Source organism: Lampetra planeri, chromosome 65 (assembly GCF_965212315.1).
Source record: "Lampetra planeri chromosome 65, kcLamPlan1.2.h2, whole genome shotgun sequence".
Classification (NCBI taxonomy): domain Eukaryota; kingdom Metazoa; phylum Chordata; class Hyperoartia; order Petromyzontiformes; family Petromyzontidae; genus Lampetra; species Lampetra planeri.
In genome coordinates, this window is record NC_136171.1 from 1983158 (window position 1) to 1998164 (window position 15007).

The following is a 15007-nucleotide window of genomic DNA, read 5'->3' on the forward strand; positions in this document are numbered from 1 at the left end:
TTTAAGACCGAAACAGCAGGAGGATTTCTCCAACTCCGGCCGTTGCCTGATGATGCTGGTTGTTGTAATTACTGGCGAAACGTCACGGTGCTCAAATTGTAAACGTAGTGGATTTACTCTTTACGTGACAAACCTGGCTGTGTCAGGTGGTGACAGGCTTCACAACGCATTTATATTTACGCAATCTAACCCCAACCGCACTAATCGGAGGTAAGGATAGGGGAAGGACAACAAACTAAACACACATAATATTGGTCGCGAATGCCTACAGGTTAAACTAAACACGTGGTTGAACATCCCTGCCCCGCTGCTTTGCCTAGCCTTTTGTGTGGCAACGGTGTTAAGTCTGCCTCATCCACAAGAGGATGGGTGTCGGCAAGGGCAAGCAGTCCAGTTCTTTTTGGACTTTGTCACCTGATGTGTTTTTTTCCCCATCAGCGTGTTGCAGTTTGCGGACCAGCTGCACGTTGAGATTCCTTCGCGCTGTACAACCACAATAATCGGAGGTGCGGGGGGCGGAGGGAACAACGAACTAAAGACGACAATCAGTTAGAGAGAAATACGTTTTCACATCTAGATAATTTAAAGGTGCATAGCTCCGGCGGATTCCTAATATCGGAGGGAAGAGCGTTCCAGACGGCCGCAAAAGCGCATCTGAAAGCGCGCGATGCGGTGACCGTCTTTGTTCGACGACCAGCCAAAAGCCCCTGCTGCTGCGATATATGTGTCAAAACGTACCATACTACACACTATGAATTTTATTTTACCAGGTAAGGCCCACTGAGTTGTATAGCTCTTTTTCAAAAGCGAACTGGCTATCACAAATGATAACTCAACATAAGTGGCTTATCACGTGGAAATGTATGCACGTTTCTAAATGTGGAGTGGAAAACCAGAGGACCCGGATAAAAACCCACGTGACCACGGGGAGAACGCGCAAACTCCAAATATACAGCAGCAGGCATCAGGGTCGGGATCGAAACCACAATCTCCTGTATACCAGGTGAGGTAGTTTACATCTCTCCACCATGGCACTCTTTAAGAGGTTATTGAGCTATATCATGGACAACTAACAGGATATCCATTGTCTTTGAGAAAGATATGGTACGTTTTGACACATATATACAGTAGACTCGATTATCCGCTTGCGGTTTATCCGATTTGCATATTAACCATGCACCTGGAATTATGGCTCATGGATTTTCCCTGAAGCCCAAATTAATAATCTAAAAAGAGTGAAACATTGTTATTCTTGGAAATGTTTATTACAAGTCGCGTGCTTAAACCGAACAAGTATGTGCTCCAGTTCATCCGAAATCCACGTGATCGCATCTACAATACAGTCGTTGATTGATTTTGACTGATGTAGCTCTGCTCTCATCCAACGAGTGGGCGGGAGCCAGGAAAGTTAAATTATCACTGAGCAAACATAAATCGGTCGATCGTGAGCATTCATTCGAAATCGAAAGCGTAGCAATCGAAATCGTCAGTTGTGCTTAATTTTGAGTAATCTGAGCAGGATTTTTTTTTTATCTCTTTAAGTGAGTGCGTGTTTTTGTATGGACTTTTGTAAAAAAAAAAACAAGATAAAAACATCCTTTAATACAAATTGTCGATTTGCTCGTTAACAAACAAATTTTCTTAACTTAAACATCACATATATGAGTGTTTTTTTATCATAGAGATCTGCAGAAAAACAATATTTTGGGGTTATTCGCCGGGAGACTAAATCGAACCGGTAACTTCTTCATAACAAGTCCAGCGGTGTTACTAACCATCACACCCCTCTACATTCGACTCGTGACCTTCAGAACTTTCAGAGATACGGACAAAGCTGTCCGTATGTCCAGTTGTCCGTTTGGACCGAGAGCCGCAAAAATGGCGATGGTGGTATCTACATCTGCAGAACATCAAGAACCAGTGGCATCTACATCTACAGGAGATTATACAACTTTTAAAGCCATTCCCTGTGTTTAGTGTACATGCCGTACAGCATGTTTGGAATCGACAGGAGGAATGTTGGACTTATGAACAGACTTCTGGAACCTAACTCGTTTGTAAATAGAGGAGTTCCTGTATAAATACAGCAATCCCTCACCAACCGTGGTGGTTACAACCCTTAAAGACCCGCCGTGGTTAGCAAAACCTTGTCAGATATATTTGGGGTCATGGTAACCACGGTCACGCTCGTCAAAGTCTAACCAGGTTGCCCTTTCCTCACTTAAACACGAATAAAATACACAACGTTATACAATAAAAACAATAAACGTTCAAAGAACATAATTAAGGAAACAATTAAAATAATGTTACTTACCTTTAATACTGAGGGTTGAAGTCCATGGTGATGATGATGATGACGTTGATGAGTTGACGGGAGAGGTGGTTGTGAGAAGGAAGAAGAGGGTGGTGGGAGCTGGGAGATGAGACGATGATGGAGGGAGGGAACGCAGTTTGCGGGTGGATTTGAAATGACAAGCGCTGGGTTTGCCCGTGCTAAATCGCGGAAACACAAAATTCCAAACCGGCATGCCGAAGGAAAACCGTGGATACATAAATACCGCGGATGCAGGGAAAAGAAAGAAAAAAAAGCACGGCTGGCGAGGGATTTCTGTCCACACCGAGAAAACCGTCGTCACTTGCCACAGCTAACATTGTATGGAAGCATTCTTGAAGTCCACCCACATGTCCAGCATTTCCTGTGGTAGGAACCTGTGGAATATCATGGAGGACCTGTAGATGCACAGGGGGCTCTTCTTCTCCACCCCCTCCTCCAGGTTCTCCGCCTCGAGGCCGAAGGTGCGGAAGCCTTCGTGCTGCGTCACGGCGAGGCCCGCCTTCTCCAGGCACATCCCGATCCACACGTCGTCGATGGGGAACGGCTTGATGTCGCGCGACACCTCGTGGATCCTCACGGCGGCTGCCCGCGACATCACAAAGCCGCCGCCGCTCGCGTAATCCGGGTACGTCCACCGTCGGTACATCTCGCGCGGCACGAAGTACTTGCTCTCGGCGCTGCGTATCGGCGGCGCCTGCTGCTGCGTGCGCCCGACGAAGAGGGGGGCGGAGCCGTCGCGGCTGAACGTGGCGAGGTACGTCAGGAGGTTCTCCACGTTGACGAAGACGTCGTCGTCCCCCTTGTAGACGTAGGCGACGGCCGGGCAGTAGGCCTCGAACCAGCGCAGGAAGTTGATGTCCTTGAGCGTGAGGTTGTAGAAGGAGTCGTGGAAGTCCCACTGGAGCAGGTCGCCGTGCAGGCGCGCCTCCAGGTCCACCATCCTCTGGACGCGTGCACGTTTGCCGCGGTCGTCGTCGCGGCTGTCGGTGGGGGAAGGGGGCGAGGGCGGCCGCACGCCCAGCAGGAAGAGCGTGTGCACGACAAGGGGCCGCCCGTCGGCCGCCGTCGTCGTCGCCGCGCCGTTGCGACCCCACGTGCGGCGGATGGCGTCGCGCCGGTCAAAGTTCGAGGGGCTGCTCTTGATGACGAGCAGCAGGAAAGGACGCTGCGGCTGCTGCTGGTCCACGTCTGTGTCTGCGTCTCCGCCGCTGTTGTTACCGTCGCCATCACCACCATCTCTGTCATCGCCTTGACCGCCACACACCTCTGGGAAGTTGTGCAGCATCGGGAAGAGGCGGCAGTGGCGGTAGAGCACGTAGTCTATGGAGGGGGGACGGAAGGGGGGTGGGTGAGGGAATTGCGAGTGAGGAGGCAGGGTTGGAGGTTCAGGTGAATGCTGGGCGCCGTGGTGACTAAGAGATGTTAACTACCTCGCCTGGTATGCAGGAGGTCTTGAGTTCCATCCCAACCCTGACGATGCCTGTGTAGCCGGCATGGGCTTAATGTAATGAATCACACATGTAATTGTGAATGGAGATAATTATGACCATGGATTGGACCCATATATTCACGCGACTGCACAGTAGGGCATATCCGCCAGTGGAGTAATCAATTCAGGGTATAGGGCACCCATTCAGTTTTGGGTGGATACTACAGATAACAAACACAGATTTACAGCTCCGTTACACATTCTTGCGGAGGGAGCTGGTAGGAACGTTGGGTTGCTCGGTCAATAGCCAGGGTCAACGGTGGCGTGGTGTATTCTGCAAATATGCCCGACTGTGAGGGCGGGCACAAGCCGGCGTGTGTACAGTGAGGGAAAAAAGTATTTGATCCCCTGCTGATTTTGTACGTTTGCCCACTGACAAAAAAATGATCAGTCTATAATTTTAATGTTAGGTTTATTTGAAAAGTGAGAGACAGAATAACAACAACAAAATCCAGAAAAACGCACGTCAAAAATGTTATACATTGATTTGCATTTTAATGAGGGAAATAAGTATTTGACCCCCTCTCAATCAGAAAGGTTTCTGGCTCCCAGGTGTCTTTTATACAGGTAACGAGCTGAGATTAGGAGCACACTCTTAAAGGGAGTGCTCCTAATCTCAGCTTGATACCTGTATAAAAGACACCTGTTCACAGAAACAATCAATCAGATTCCAAACTCTCCACCATGGCCAAGACCAAAGAGCTCTCTAAGGATGTCAGGGACAAGATTGTAGACCTACACAAGGCTGGAATGGGCTACAAGACCATCGCCAAGCAGCTTGGTGAGAAGGTGACAACAGTTGGTGCGAATATTCGCAAATGGAAGAAACACAAAAGAACTGTCAATCTCCCTCGGCCTGGGGCTCCATGCAAGATCTCACCTCGTGGAGTTGCAATGATCATGAGAACGGTGAGGAATCAGCCCAGAACTACACGAGAGGATATTGTCAATGATCTCAAGGCAGCTGGGACCATAGTCACCAAGAAAACAGTTGGTAACACACTATGCAGTGAAGAACTTAAATCCTTCAGCACCCGCAAGGTCCCCCTGCTCAAGAAAGCACATTTACATGCCCGTCTGAAGTTTGCCAATGCACATCTAAATGATTCAGAGGATAACTGGTCAGATGAGACCAAAATGGAGCTCTTTGGAAATCAACTCAACTCGCCGTGTTTGGAGGAGGAGGAATGCTGCCTATGACCCCAAGAACACCATCCCCACCGTCAAACATGGAGGTGGAAACATTATGCTTTGGGGGTGTTTTTCTGCTAAGGGGACAGGACAACTTCACCGCATCAAAGGGACGATGGACGGGGCCATGTACCGTCAAATCTTGACCCCTCTGTTTTGCAGAGGGGTCAAATACTTATTTCCCTCATTAACATGCAAACCAATTTATAACATTTTTGACATGCGTTTTTCTGGATTTTGTTGTTGTTATTCTGTCTCTCACTGTTCAAATAAACCTACCATTAAAATTATAGACTGATCATTTCTTTGTCAGTGGGCAAACGTACAAAATCAGCAAGGGATAAAATACTTTTTCCCCTCATTGTAGGTTAAACGTTGAGTTGTATAAGGGCACCACGGGGTGACCAGCCCCTCCCCACCCAGCCCCACCCCTCCCACCCCCACCCAGCCCCACCCCTCTCACCCCCCACCTAGCCCCACCCTCCCCACCCAGCCCCTCCCCACCCTCCCCTCCCCACTCAGACCCACCCTCTCCACCCAGCCCCTCCCCACCCTCCCCACCCAGCCTCTCCCCACCCTCCCCTCCCCACTCAGACCCACCCTCTCCACCCGGCCCCTCCCCACCCTCCCCACCCAGCCCCTACCTCCCCACCCAGCCCCTCCCTGCACGACGGACGGACGGGCAAAATAATCCCCTGTGGGCTGGTGTAACGAAGAGGTTCCTACCAGTAAAAACATAGCTCTTTACAGGGTGTAACTATACCACAATAAATACAGCGATACCTTGACCTTCGCCGCTTCGCTCTTTCGGACGTTTTCAATTATAACAACATTTCAAATTTCGTCCACGCGCTTTCCTCTTTGGTCCAATTTCCTCCAACCTTCCACGATGTTCGCGCCACGCGCCATCTTTTTCGTTCAGTCTTTGAATATAAGTCGTTCAGTGAGCATCTCTTATATTTGTGTTTATTCATATATTATTAATACTGTACTTATTTATGTGATTATACTGTAAACAATTCATAGTTATTTCTTGTGATAACAGCCTAATACTACAGTGTTCATAGTTATTTTCGTAAAACACGTGTACAGTATTCATACTGTGCTTATTTTTGTGATTAATGTAAAGTACCTATTTTTGTGCTTTAATAAATTCATAATGGGCCCTAAGTGTGATGATAGTAGAGCTAAAAGAACCCATAAGGTTCTCAATTTGCAAGAAAAGCTTGGCATAATCAAACTTAGTGGGTTTTAATATTTACTGTAGTTATTTGCATGTACGTTTTTCGCCCGCCAAAATACATTTGCAAGCTAAATAAAGGCTCTGCTTTGACATTCGTCCATTTCTGACATTCTTCCATGCTCTGGTCCCTAACCAGACGAAAGTGTAAGGTATTCCTGTATGCCTTTGGGCTGCTCTGGAGACCACCTGGAGAAGATTCCATGCATGTGTTGACAATGATGGCGAACAAGTGGACACTCTTTGAAGCTATTAACATTACATTTGTTATCATGTTGCAGTGTATTATCTGTTCTCTTTCCATTAAAAAACGATAGTCCCATGTAAGTGTAAACATTTTTTTGAAGCACCCTGTGTAACTGTTTAATAATTAATTACTATTATTCTAATATTGATTAACTGATAGGGATTAAGTAATGTTAATTAGCTGCTGATTGTTTAATTCACAGTTAATATTTTGATCATTCAAGACGATTTGAGGAATTTAATCAATCTAGTTATTCAGGCGTGGTTGCAGAATGTTAACAATTGAACTAAATCCCATCATCATCATGGGACCTCCTTTGCCAGTACCAAAATATACTAATAGGGGTTTTCCCCTTTTTTCTGGCAACAAAACTGACATCTTTTGCAAGGAATCATGCTTACATTAACCACAATACTTGCAGTCAAATGCAAACAAACAAAAAACAATACTCTGAAAATGTATGCATTGTCTTTGAAACTGATTGGTCCACACCAGAGACAGCTTTCTTTAGAGCCAAGTCTCATATGGTGTTCGAGCAGATGACCCCATGCATTTGACTGCAAGTATTCTGGTCAATGTAAGCATGATTCCATACAAAAGGTGTCAGTTTTGTTGCCAGAAAAAAGGGGAAAACCCTATTAGTAAATCCCATCAGTACAGGGATTGAGCAGTGAGGTGCTGTGTAACGTGGGTCGATTTGTGTGCATCTGGTCATAATTAGAGGTATGATAAGTTAAATTATTTTGAGTTTTATTTTGTTTGTTTTTGCACGGGAAAGTTGAAAAACAAGATGGCACCATGGTACTTAGTTATATATATATATCACGAGTGCTAAATAAGCTGTCAAGTTTGATAAATTCAAGTGATACGAATGTGATACGAATATTATAGTGGTTAAAATTAGGGGTTAATTGTGTAATGATTGATCAAATTTAGTGATATTTAGTTTTGTTGTTGGGAAAATAAACTCGCACAAAATGGCCGCCCTGCAGCTCTTTATGTAACATTGAGCTGATAGAGTGAGCCGAATTATCTTCGTATTTTGGTAGAAATTGTTCTGATTCAGATATGTATTAATACAATTGGATTGTAAAATGTTGTTTTATTATCATACAAGCAAATCTATTTAAATTTGTGCAGTATTATTACAGTGGCTGTGACTAGGGTAGGGTATTTCGAAGGCACTCAATGTGTTTCTTTAAGGTGCTTTTGTTAAATGTTAAATATTTCAGATGTTTTACGTTAAATTTGTATTTTATATGATAAGCAGGTGTTATCATTATTGAGATTTGGGTGCTGTGTAACGTGGAGATGATTGGTGTACATCTCGGTCATAATAATGCTCCTCAGAAGAACCCTTTGAAATAAAGAGTTGCCGTTCAACAACCCTCTGGGGTGCCACGGTGGTGGAGTCACTCGATCCTCAAGAGGAGGGCAGAAGACAGCGCAGAGTGTTCACTCGTCGCCTCCGAACTCGTCTATTTTTAAATCCTTTATATTAAGTTCACTTGCTTGCTTGCTTAGGACCGTGCAAATCTTTCGGCCATTTTTTAACCCACTTCCCGGGATCCAATCGAGCTGACATTTTCCACACAGACTCATTGTGCGTGACAATGCATTTTCGTGAAAAAAAATTCCAAAATTTTACACTTTTTAGGACAAAAATATTATATTGAATTACCAATTACTTAATGGTGCCATGCAATCATCTGACCCATAGGTGGCAGCCATCTCAAGCCAGAGGACGAGAGGACTCTAGCCGCCACGCATATAAAGGATTTATAGTGAAAAACTTTGTTTTTACGGGTTATCTTATTCGTGTCTGTATTAGCTGGCCTGTCCCCTCTTTACGATCACGAGAGGGTGAGCCGGTTACACCTGCTGTATATTTGGAGTTTGCATCTCTCTCTCTCTCCCCATCAGTGCCTACATTACTACAGACCAATTCAGACCTCATTGGTTACCCCGTGCCCCTTATAAATCTCAACGTTCATCCTACAAAGTATTATCACAAGGGAGAAACACAAATAGACAAAACATATGTTTTGCCCGTATTGCAACGGCTGTATGCCGTATGGACCTGAAAACTCTATTTCCCTTTCCAAGAATGTGAGGAAACCGTATGGGTTGACAGGTATGTCTCCCTGTGGTCGCTGGGTAAATTCAGGGCATATTGTTATTGTTGAATGTGATAGTGGTTAGCATTCGGATGTTAAATTGGTTGGAGTTTTGTTGCGGCTCCATTTTCACCGCATCACTGTTCAGAATCGCAATTGGAATATTTATACTGGAGGAATCCGATGAGCTGTGAAGCTCTTTTTCACAGATGTCCAATAGTTGGTTAATGAGCACAGGCCCCAATGTAAAAAAATCCATGTGGTCAGCAACAAACAGCACGAGCAGTGTGCCACGGTGGCTAGGAGGTCGTGGGTTCGATCCTGAACATGATGATGCTTGCTGTATATTTGGAGTTTGCATATCTCTCTTTACCTCGTGGTCGTGTGGATTTTTGCCTGGGTCCTCCGGTTTTTCCCTCCACAATTAGAATTAATGTAGCACGTTTAGAGTATTTGGCTGCTATAAATGTCCACACGATGATAAGCCACATTATTGACCTATCATTTGTTGATAGCCAGTTCGCTTCTGAAAAAGAGCCATATAGCCGCTTAGTGGGCCTTACCTGGTAAAATACAAAATAGTTGGAGAAAGGCGCCCGAGTTAGGAATCGAACCCAGGCCCTGTTCTTGCCATGTGGCACCACTGCAGCCGCCACCACCCTGGCGCCCAGCCTCATGTTACACCATGAGTGGTCCCATTACAGAGGAGTGAGCGCGGAGTCCACGGGGTTAAAAGGGAGGATGTGTGTGCGGGTCAGCAGTGCTTGGAAGGGAATGGAGAGGAGCAGTGGCACAGCGGTTAGCGCGCCGTGCCACGAACTTGGCGGACCGAGTTCGACTCCCGATGGCGGCCAACCCCAGTGACTAAAATCTGAACCAGGCTTGGGCCTCATCGAGGTCGACTCAACCTCAAATGAGTACCTGGTGCAGTGCGTAAACGTTATCACGAGGGAGATGAAGGCGGCCGGGCATGGTGCTGGCCACCCACCCCCTCGTGTGCCGTGCCGGCCTTCATAGGTGCTCGCTAACAGCACTTGCCCAAACAGACTGTTGAGGCTATATGGGGGATCTTTGTTCAATCTTTGTCCATGTATTTGTTGGAAGAGTATGGGAAGAGCGGTAGCGCAGCGGTTGCCGTACCGGGTTACAGACCCGGTGGACCGAGTTCTATTCCCGCTCAACACTGGTCGGTCCTGGGTCTGGGCCTGCCGTAGGTCTACTCAGCCTCAAATGAGTACCTGGTGCGGTGTGTAGTAATTATCAGACAAAGGCAGCCGGGTGTAGTGTTCGCCATTCCCCCCATCACGTGACGTTCTTAGGCGCTCGCCAAGAGCACTTGCCCGTATTACAGTCTGTGGAAGGCTATATGGGGGAACTTTGTCTTTCTTGGAAAGGGTCACCGGTTTCTACAGAGACGCAGGATTACGACTGTACGCTAATGTACGACTGTACGCTAAGAGATCCTGGAGATGTCTCGAGATGACTCGAGACGGATGAGCGGATGTGAATTGGAAACGGAGCTCAGCTGGAACTGAAAATAACACGCGCACCCTGTCAATATTGGACTACGCGCGACACACATTAGCGTCTGTTCGATGTCAAACACATCAGTCCAGACGTGTGATGTGGCGTGCTATGGAATGCAAGCCGTGCCCTAGCCATTCCTTCGTTTTCTCACTCGGTAAGATTCCAGACCGTTGGTTTGTTCGGCTGGCTGGGCTTGGAGTTGGGATTAATCGGCATAAGGCACTACCACTAGAGTACAATGTCCGTGCTCATGCATAGTAATCCAAAAGTATTGTTCACTATATTCGTATAATCCAGTGAGCAGATGTATATGTATGTACGTTGAACTTCTTTCGCACCGTACATAGCTAACCGCGTCAATCGAAGGTGCAGGAAGGAGTACAACAAACTAAACACAAAAAGCAGTTCGAAAGAAATTAGTTTTCAATTAAGTATAGTGGTGTAGTGAATAGTAGTATAGTGTATATAGTACAATAGTGCATATTAATGTGTACAGTTTAGTGTATAGTAGTGGAGTGTAAAGTAGTGTAGTGTACAGTAATGTAGTACACAAAAAGTAGTTCTAAAGAAATTCGTTTTCAATCGAGATTAATGAAAAATGCGTAGCTCCCAATGGCTTCCTAATATCAGAAGGAAGAGCTTTCCAGACGGCTGCAAAAACGCATCTGAAAGCGCTGCGCGATGCCAGTGACCATCTTTGTTCGACGGCCAACCAAAAGCAAGCTGCTGTGAAGATGACCGGAGTTTGTGTGATCATGGTTTATGCTCCTTGACGAGACAACGAGACGTGACTTGCCAAGACAGCGTTATGGACTGTTCCAACTACAATTGTAGAGTAGGGATGTATGCAGTGCGCGCAGTCAAGAGGGTGCAATTGGGGACGAGCAGGTGTGCGCGTTGGGGCACGGAGTTTGCGCCGGAGAGACGTGAGATGGGGGCGATGATTATGGGTTAGCAAGTGCGGGAGGCGCCGTGGAGATGACAGCTTAAGTGGGGGCACCTGAGGACTTGGAAGGGGGAGGTGTATATAAAGAGGAGTGTGCGTGAGTAGCGGAGAGTTATTCGGGGACCAAGAGAGAAGACATCTCGCCGCTGCCACTTGGGCCGTCAGCGGGACCTTGCCCCTTATACCGTCGCCGGGCGGGTGTTGGCTGAACCCCCCGCCCGGGATAGACGGGTGAGTGGGTACGAGGCAGCGTGGGTAAGAGCAGGGGCAGCGGCGGGATAGGAGAGGGTAGGTGCAGTGTGGGATAGGTGAGAGCAGGTAGGAGGGGGAAGCGGCGTGTGTGATGACAGTGAGAGGCAGTCATAGGTGTGCCTACAACTGGCGCAAGAATAAGATTAATAAAGTGTAAGCAGGTGACCTGTTACTCTGTGTCAGTGTGATTAATTATATACGCTACTCAAGTAAACATTTCTATCACCTAACGATGTAAATTCGACTGTTACATTGATTTCAGAAATGCAGTAAACTATAGTTCATGTTTGTATTTGTTGTTTAACCACGATGATAACCCAAAAGCTCATTGTAATCGTGAACTTGGGTCATCATCTAAATAGAAATCATCTAAATAGAAATCAAAGCAGAGACAATGTAAATGAACTTCGACGAGAGACAACCAGATAGAGATCAGAGCATAGATCAGAGAAAAGTAGTTCTGCGATGTCATCTTTTGGGGGGTCGAGTGATGTCACGACGCTTGCTGAGACGACCGCTCTCGGAGGCGGAAACACCATGACCCCACGACCCCACAACCCCACGACCCTGTGACCCCACGACCCTGTGACCCCACGACCCTGCGACCCCACGACCCTGTGACCCCACGACCCTGTGACCCCACGATCCCGTGACCCCATGACCCACCACCCCACGACCCTGTGACCCCACGACCCTGTGACCCCATAACCCCACAGCCCCACAATCCCAACTCCACGATGACCCCGGGAGCGCACCGTCGCCCGTCACCTTTGAAGAGGGGGTCGAAGGACTTGAACCACCACCGCTTGAGGTACTTGGCCTTGGGCTCGCAGGTGTTGCTTGTGATGTCCCAGCCGCGGTGCCCCGGCATCCCGTTTGTCGCGTTCGTGGTGGCGGTCGCGTTCATCTGCACCGCCGCCTCGAACGCTTGCTGGCTGGTTGACAACGCGAGAGTATGCGGGGTCCATTCCTTCGCCTGTATCAACTTGATATCTGGGGGAGTGGTCGAGGGACGGGATACGTCTCGGATTTAAACATTTCGGATTACAATTTCAACAATGTTAAAACGAAACTTTTTTTTTCTTTTAGCATCTAAAGGCCCACTGAGCTATGTAGCCATTTTCTTAGAAGCGACCTGACCATCAAAGCTGGTGGCTCAACGAGGTGGCTTATCACCGTCCCGTGTAAATTCATAGCAGTAGTCAAATACTCTAAACCAGTGGTTCGTAATCTTTACTGATGCCTTGCACCCCTTTGGTTCTCAATCGTAAAATAATGTATAATATACTTTGATTCTTTCGGTAAAGTCACGTAGGTATAAAATACATCACGACGTTTCGATCGCAACACAAGCGGTCGTTCTCAGGTGAAAAAAATATAATCCAGCAGTGGAACTGCTGAACCAGTGAGAGAGTATGTCGTGATTTATTTTATTTTCTACCCACGTGACTTTACCAAAAGAAGCAAAGAGTATGGATTCCTGCAGTCACGAAAGCTTCAAATCAACAATGTACAATGTTAATACATAGGGTTTGATGAAACAAAGTACTTTGTACTTAAGTTACCTTGCTTCATTTGTGTTTTGATGATTTACCTTCTAAAAATATCTGGCCATGTCTCACACCCCCAGAAAGGGCATCTCGCACCCCCAGGGAGTGAGTGCAGCCCAGGTTAAGAACCACTGCTTTAAACCGTCTGAAAGAAGATATCTATGCGAGTCACTGGTGACTGGCCTAAGACAATCAACTCACTGCAGTTGAAGAACCCAGTTTAACTACAGGCAGCTGAAACCTGGATCTCAGTGATGTTGAGTGTTGTCAAATATGCCAGTGGGCCGCTTTCAACGCAGCAGCAGCATCATCACCATTGACTGGCTCTGGTATAAATGTCCACACGATGATGATCAGTCCCATTGTTGAGCTATCATTTGTGGCCAGTCCGTCTTCTAGCGTACGGCAAGTACAGGGAGTCTTCTACCTACGGATGAGTTAGGTTCTAGAGGTTTGTTCGTAAGTCGATTTGTTGTAAGTCCAACTTTACTCCTGTCGATTGCAAACACGTTGTACACTAAACACGGGGAATGGCTATAAAAGTTGTGCAATCTCCTGGAAGTGTAGATGCCACTGGTTCTTCACGTTCTGCAGATGTAGATACCACTGGTGCCTCACGTTCTGCAGATGTAGATGCCACTGGATCTTCACTTTCTGCAGATGTAAATGCCACTGGTTCTGAACGTTCTGCATATGTAGATGCCACTGGTTCTTCATGTTCTGCAGACGTAGATGCCACTGGTTCTTCACTTTCTGCAGACGTAGATGCCACTGGTTCTTCACGTTCTGCAGATGTAGATGCCACTGGTTCTTCACTTTCTGCAGATGTAAATGCCACTGGTTCTTAACGTTCTGCAGATGTAGATGCCACTGGTTCTTCACGTTCTGCAGATGTAGATGCCAGTGGTTCTTCACGTTCTGCAGATGTTGATGCTACTGGTTATTCATGTTCTGCAGATATAAATGTCACTGGTTCTGAACGTTCTGTAGATGTAGATGCCACTGGTTCTTCACGTTCTGCAGATGTAGATGCCACTGGTTCTTCACGTTCTGCAGATGTAGATTTCACTGGTTCTTCAAGTTCTGCAGATGTAGATGCCACCACCGCCATCTATTACGCGGTGGTTCAACTTACGACTCTCGGTCCGAACGGGCAACTGGACCATACAGACGGATTCGTTCGTATCTCTGAAAGTTCGTAAGTCGAATGTTTGCAAGTAGAGGAGTCCCTGTGTGTGCAAACCAGAGTGGCGCGTGGGGATGATGCAAGTTGTAAGCGACGCGGCGGTTCCCCATTGCCTGAATCGTGGGTGGTTTGGCAGGCACTCGCACTGCGGAACGGCCAGTCGCTGTTCTTAACTGGTCGCTGGAGAGCTGTTAAGTCTCTCCGTCGCGGATCAAAGCCGCGCGGAGCAAATTTGTGGCCAGGTCGCTGCCGGAAAATAAGTTTTCATACCTCAATGGGCCTCACCTGGTTTAGATAAAATTATAACGTCGTTTTATTTGTGTGTATATATTTTAAAAGCGATTCGCTTATCGTTCCTATACTCTTGTGGTTTCTACTGTTTGTTGTTGTAACGTTGCCCTCTTACCGGACACCTGTGCGACAGGGAGCTTTGGAGCTCATCGCATTCCTCCTGCAGTCTAAAATAAAGATTCCGATTCTGTCACGCACGCACGCACACCATCCTCACGACGACGACTTCACACACCCCGGGAGACGTAGTTTTTGAAGAACATGTGCGTCATGAACACCAGGATCGCCAGCATCGCAGGCATCAAGGTCCGCCAACACCTCCTCAGCTTCTGGATCATGAACATCCTTTCCTGGACGCACCGTCGCGGGCAACGAAGACAAAGACAAAGGTTAAACCCCGGTATAGCCTGTAACAGACTGTTGAGGCAAGTGCTGATAGCCAGTAGCAGCGTCTATGAAGGCCGGCACGGTGCATGAAGGGGGTGGGTGGGTATACCACGCCCGGCCGCCTTTTTCTTCCCCAGTGGCGATGTTTACTACACACCACACCAGGTACTCATTTGAGGCTGAGTCGACCTAGGGGAGACCCAGGACCGGTTCAGATAATCGTCACTGGTGGTGTTGGCCATGAGCGGG

At 47.2% G+C, this 15007-nt stretch overlaps 1 protein-coding gene across 1 annotated transcript; it reads right to left on the reverse strand.

The window, feature by feature from the left end:
* Positions 1-1246: 1246 nt before the first annotated feature.
* On the reverse strand, positions 1247-14717 carry LOC144737158 (UDP-GlcNAc:betaGal beta-1,3-N-acetylglucosaminyltransferase 7-like). Its single transcript, XM_078619875.1, has 3 exons — positions 14607-14717; positions 12113-12337; positions 1247-3655 (listed from the first exon to the last, which is right to left on the reverse strand). Exons 1-3 carry the CDS (start codon positions 14713-14715, stop codon positions 2646-2648), a joined length of 1344 nt encoding a protein of 447 aa, XP_078476001.1. The 5' UTR covers positions 14716-14717; the 3' UTR covers positions 1247-2645.
* Between the last annotated feature and the right edge of the window lie 290 nt (positions 14718-15007).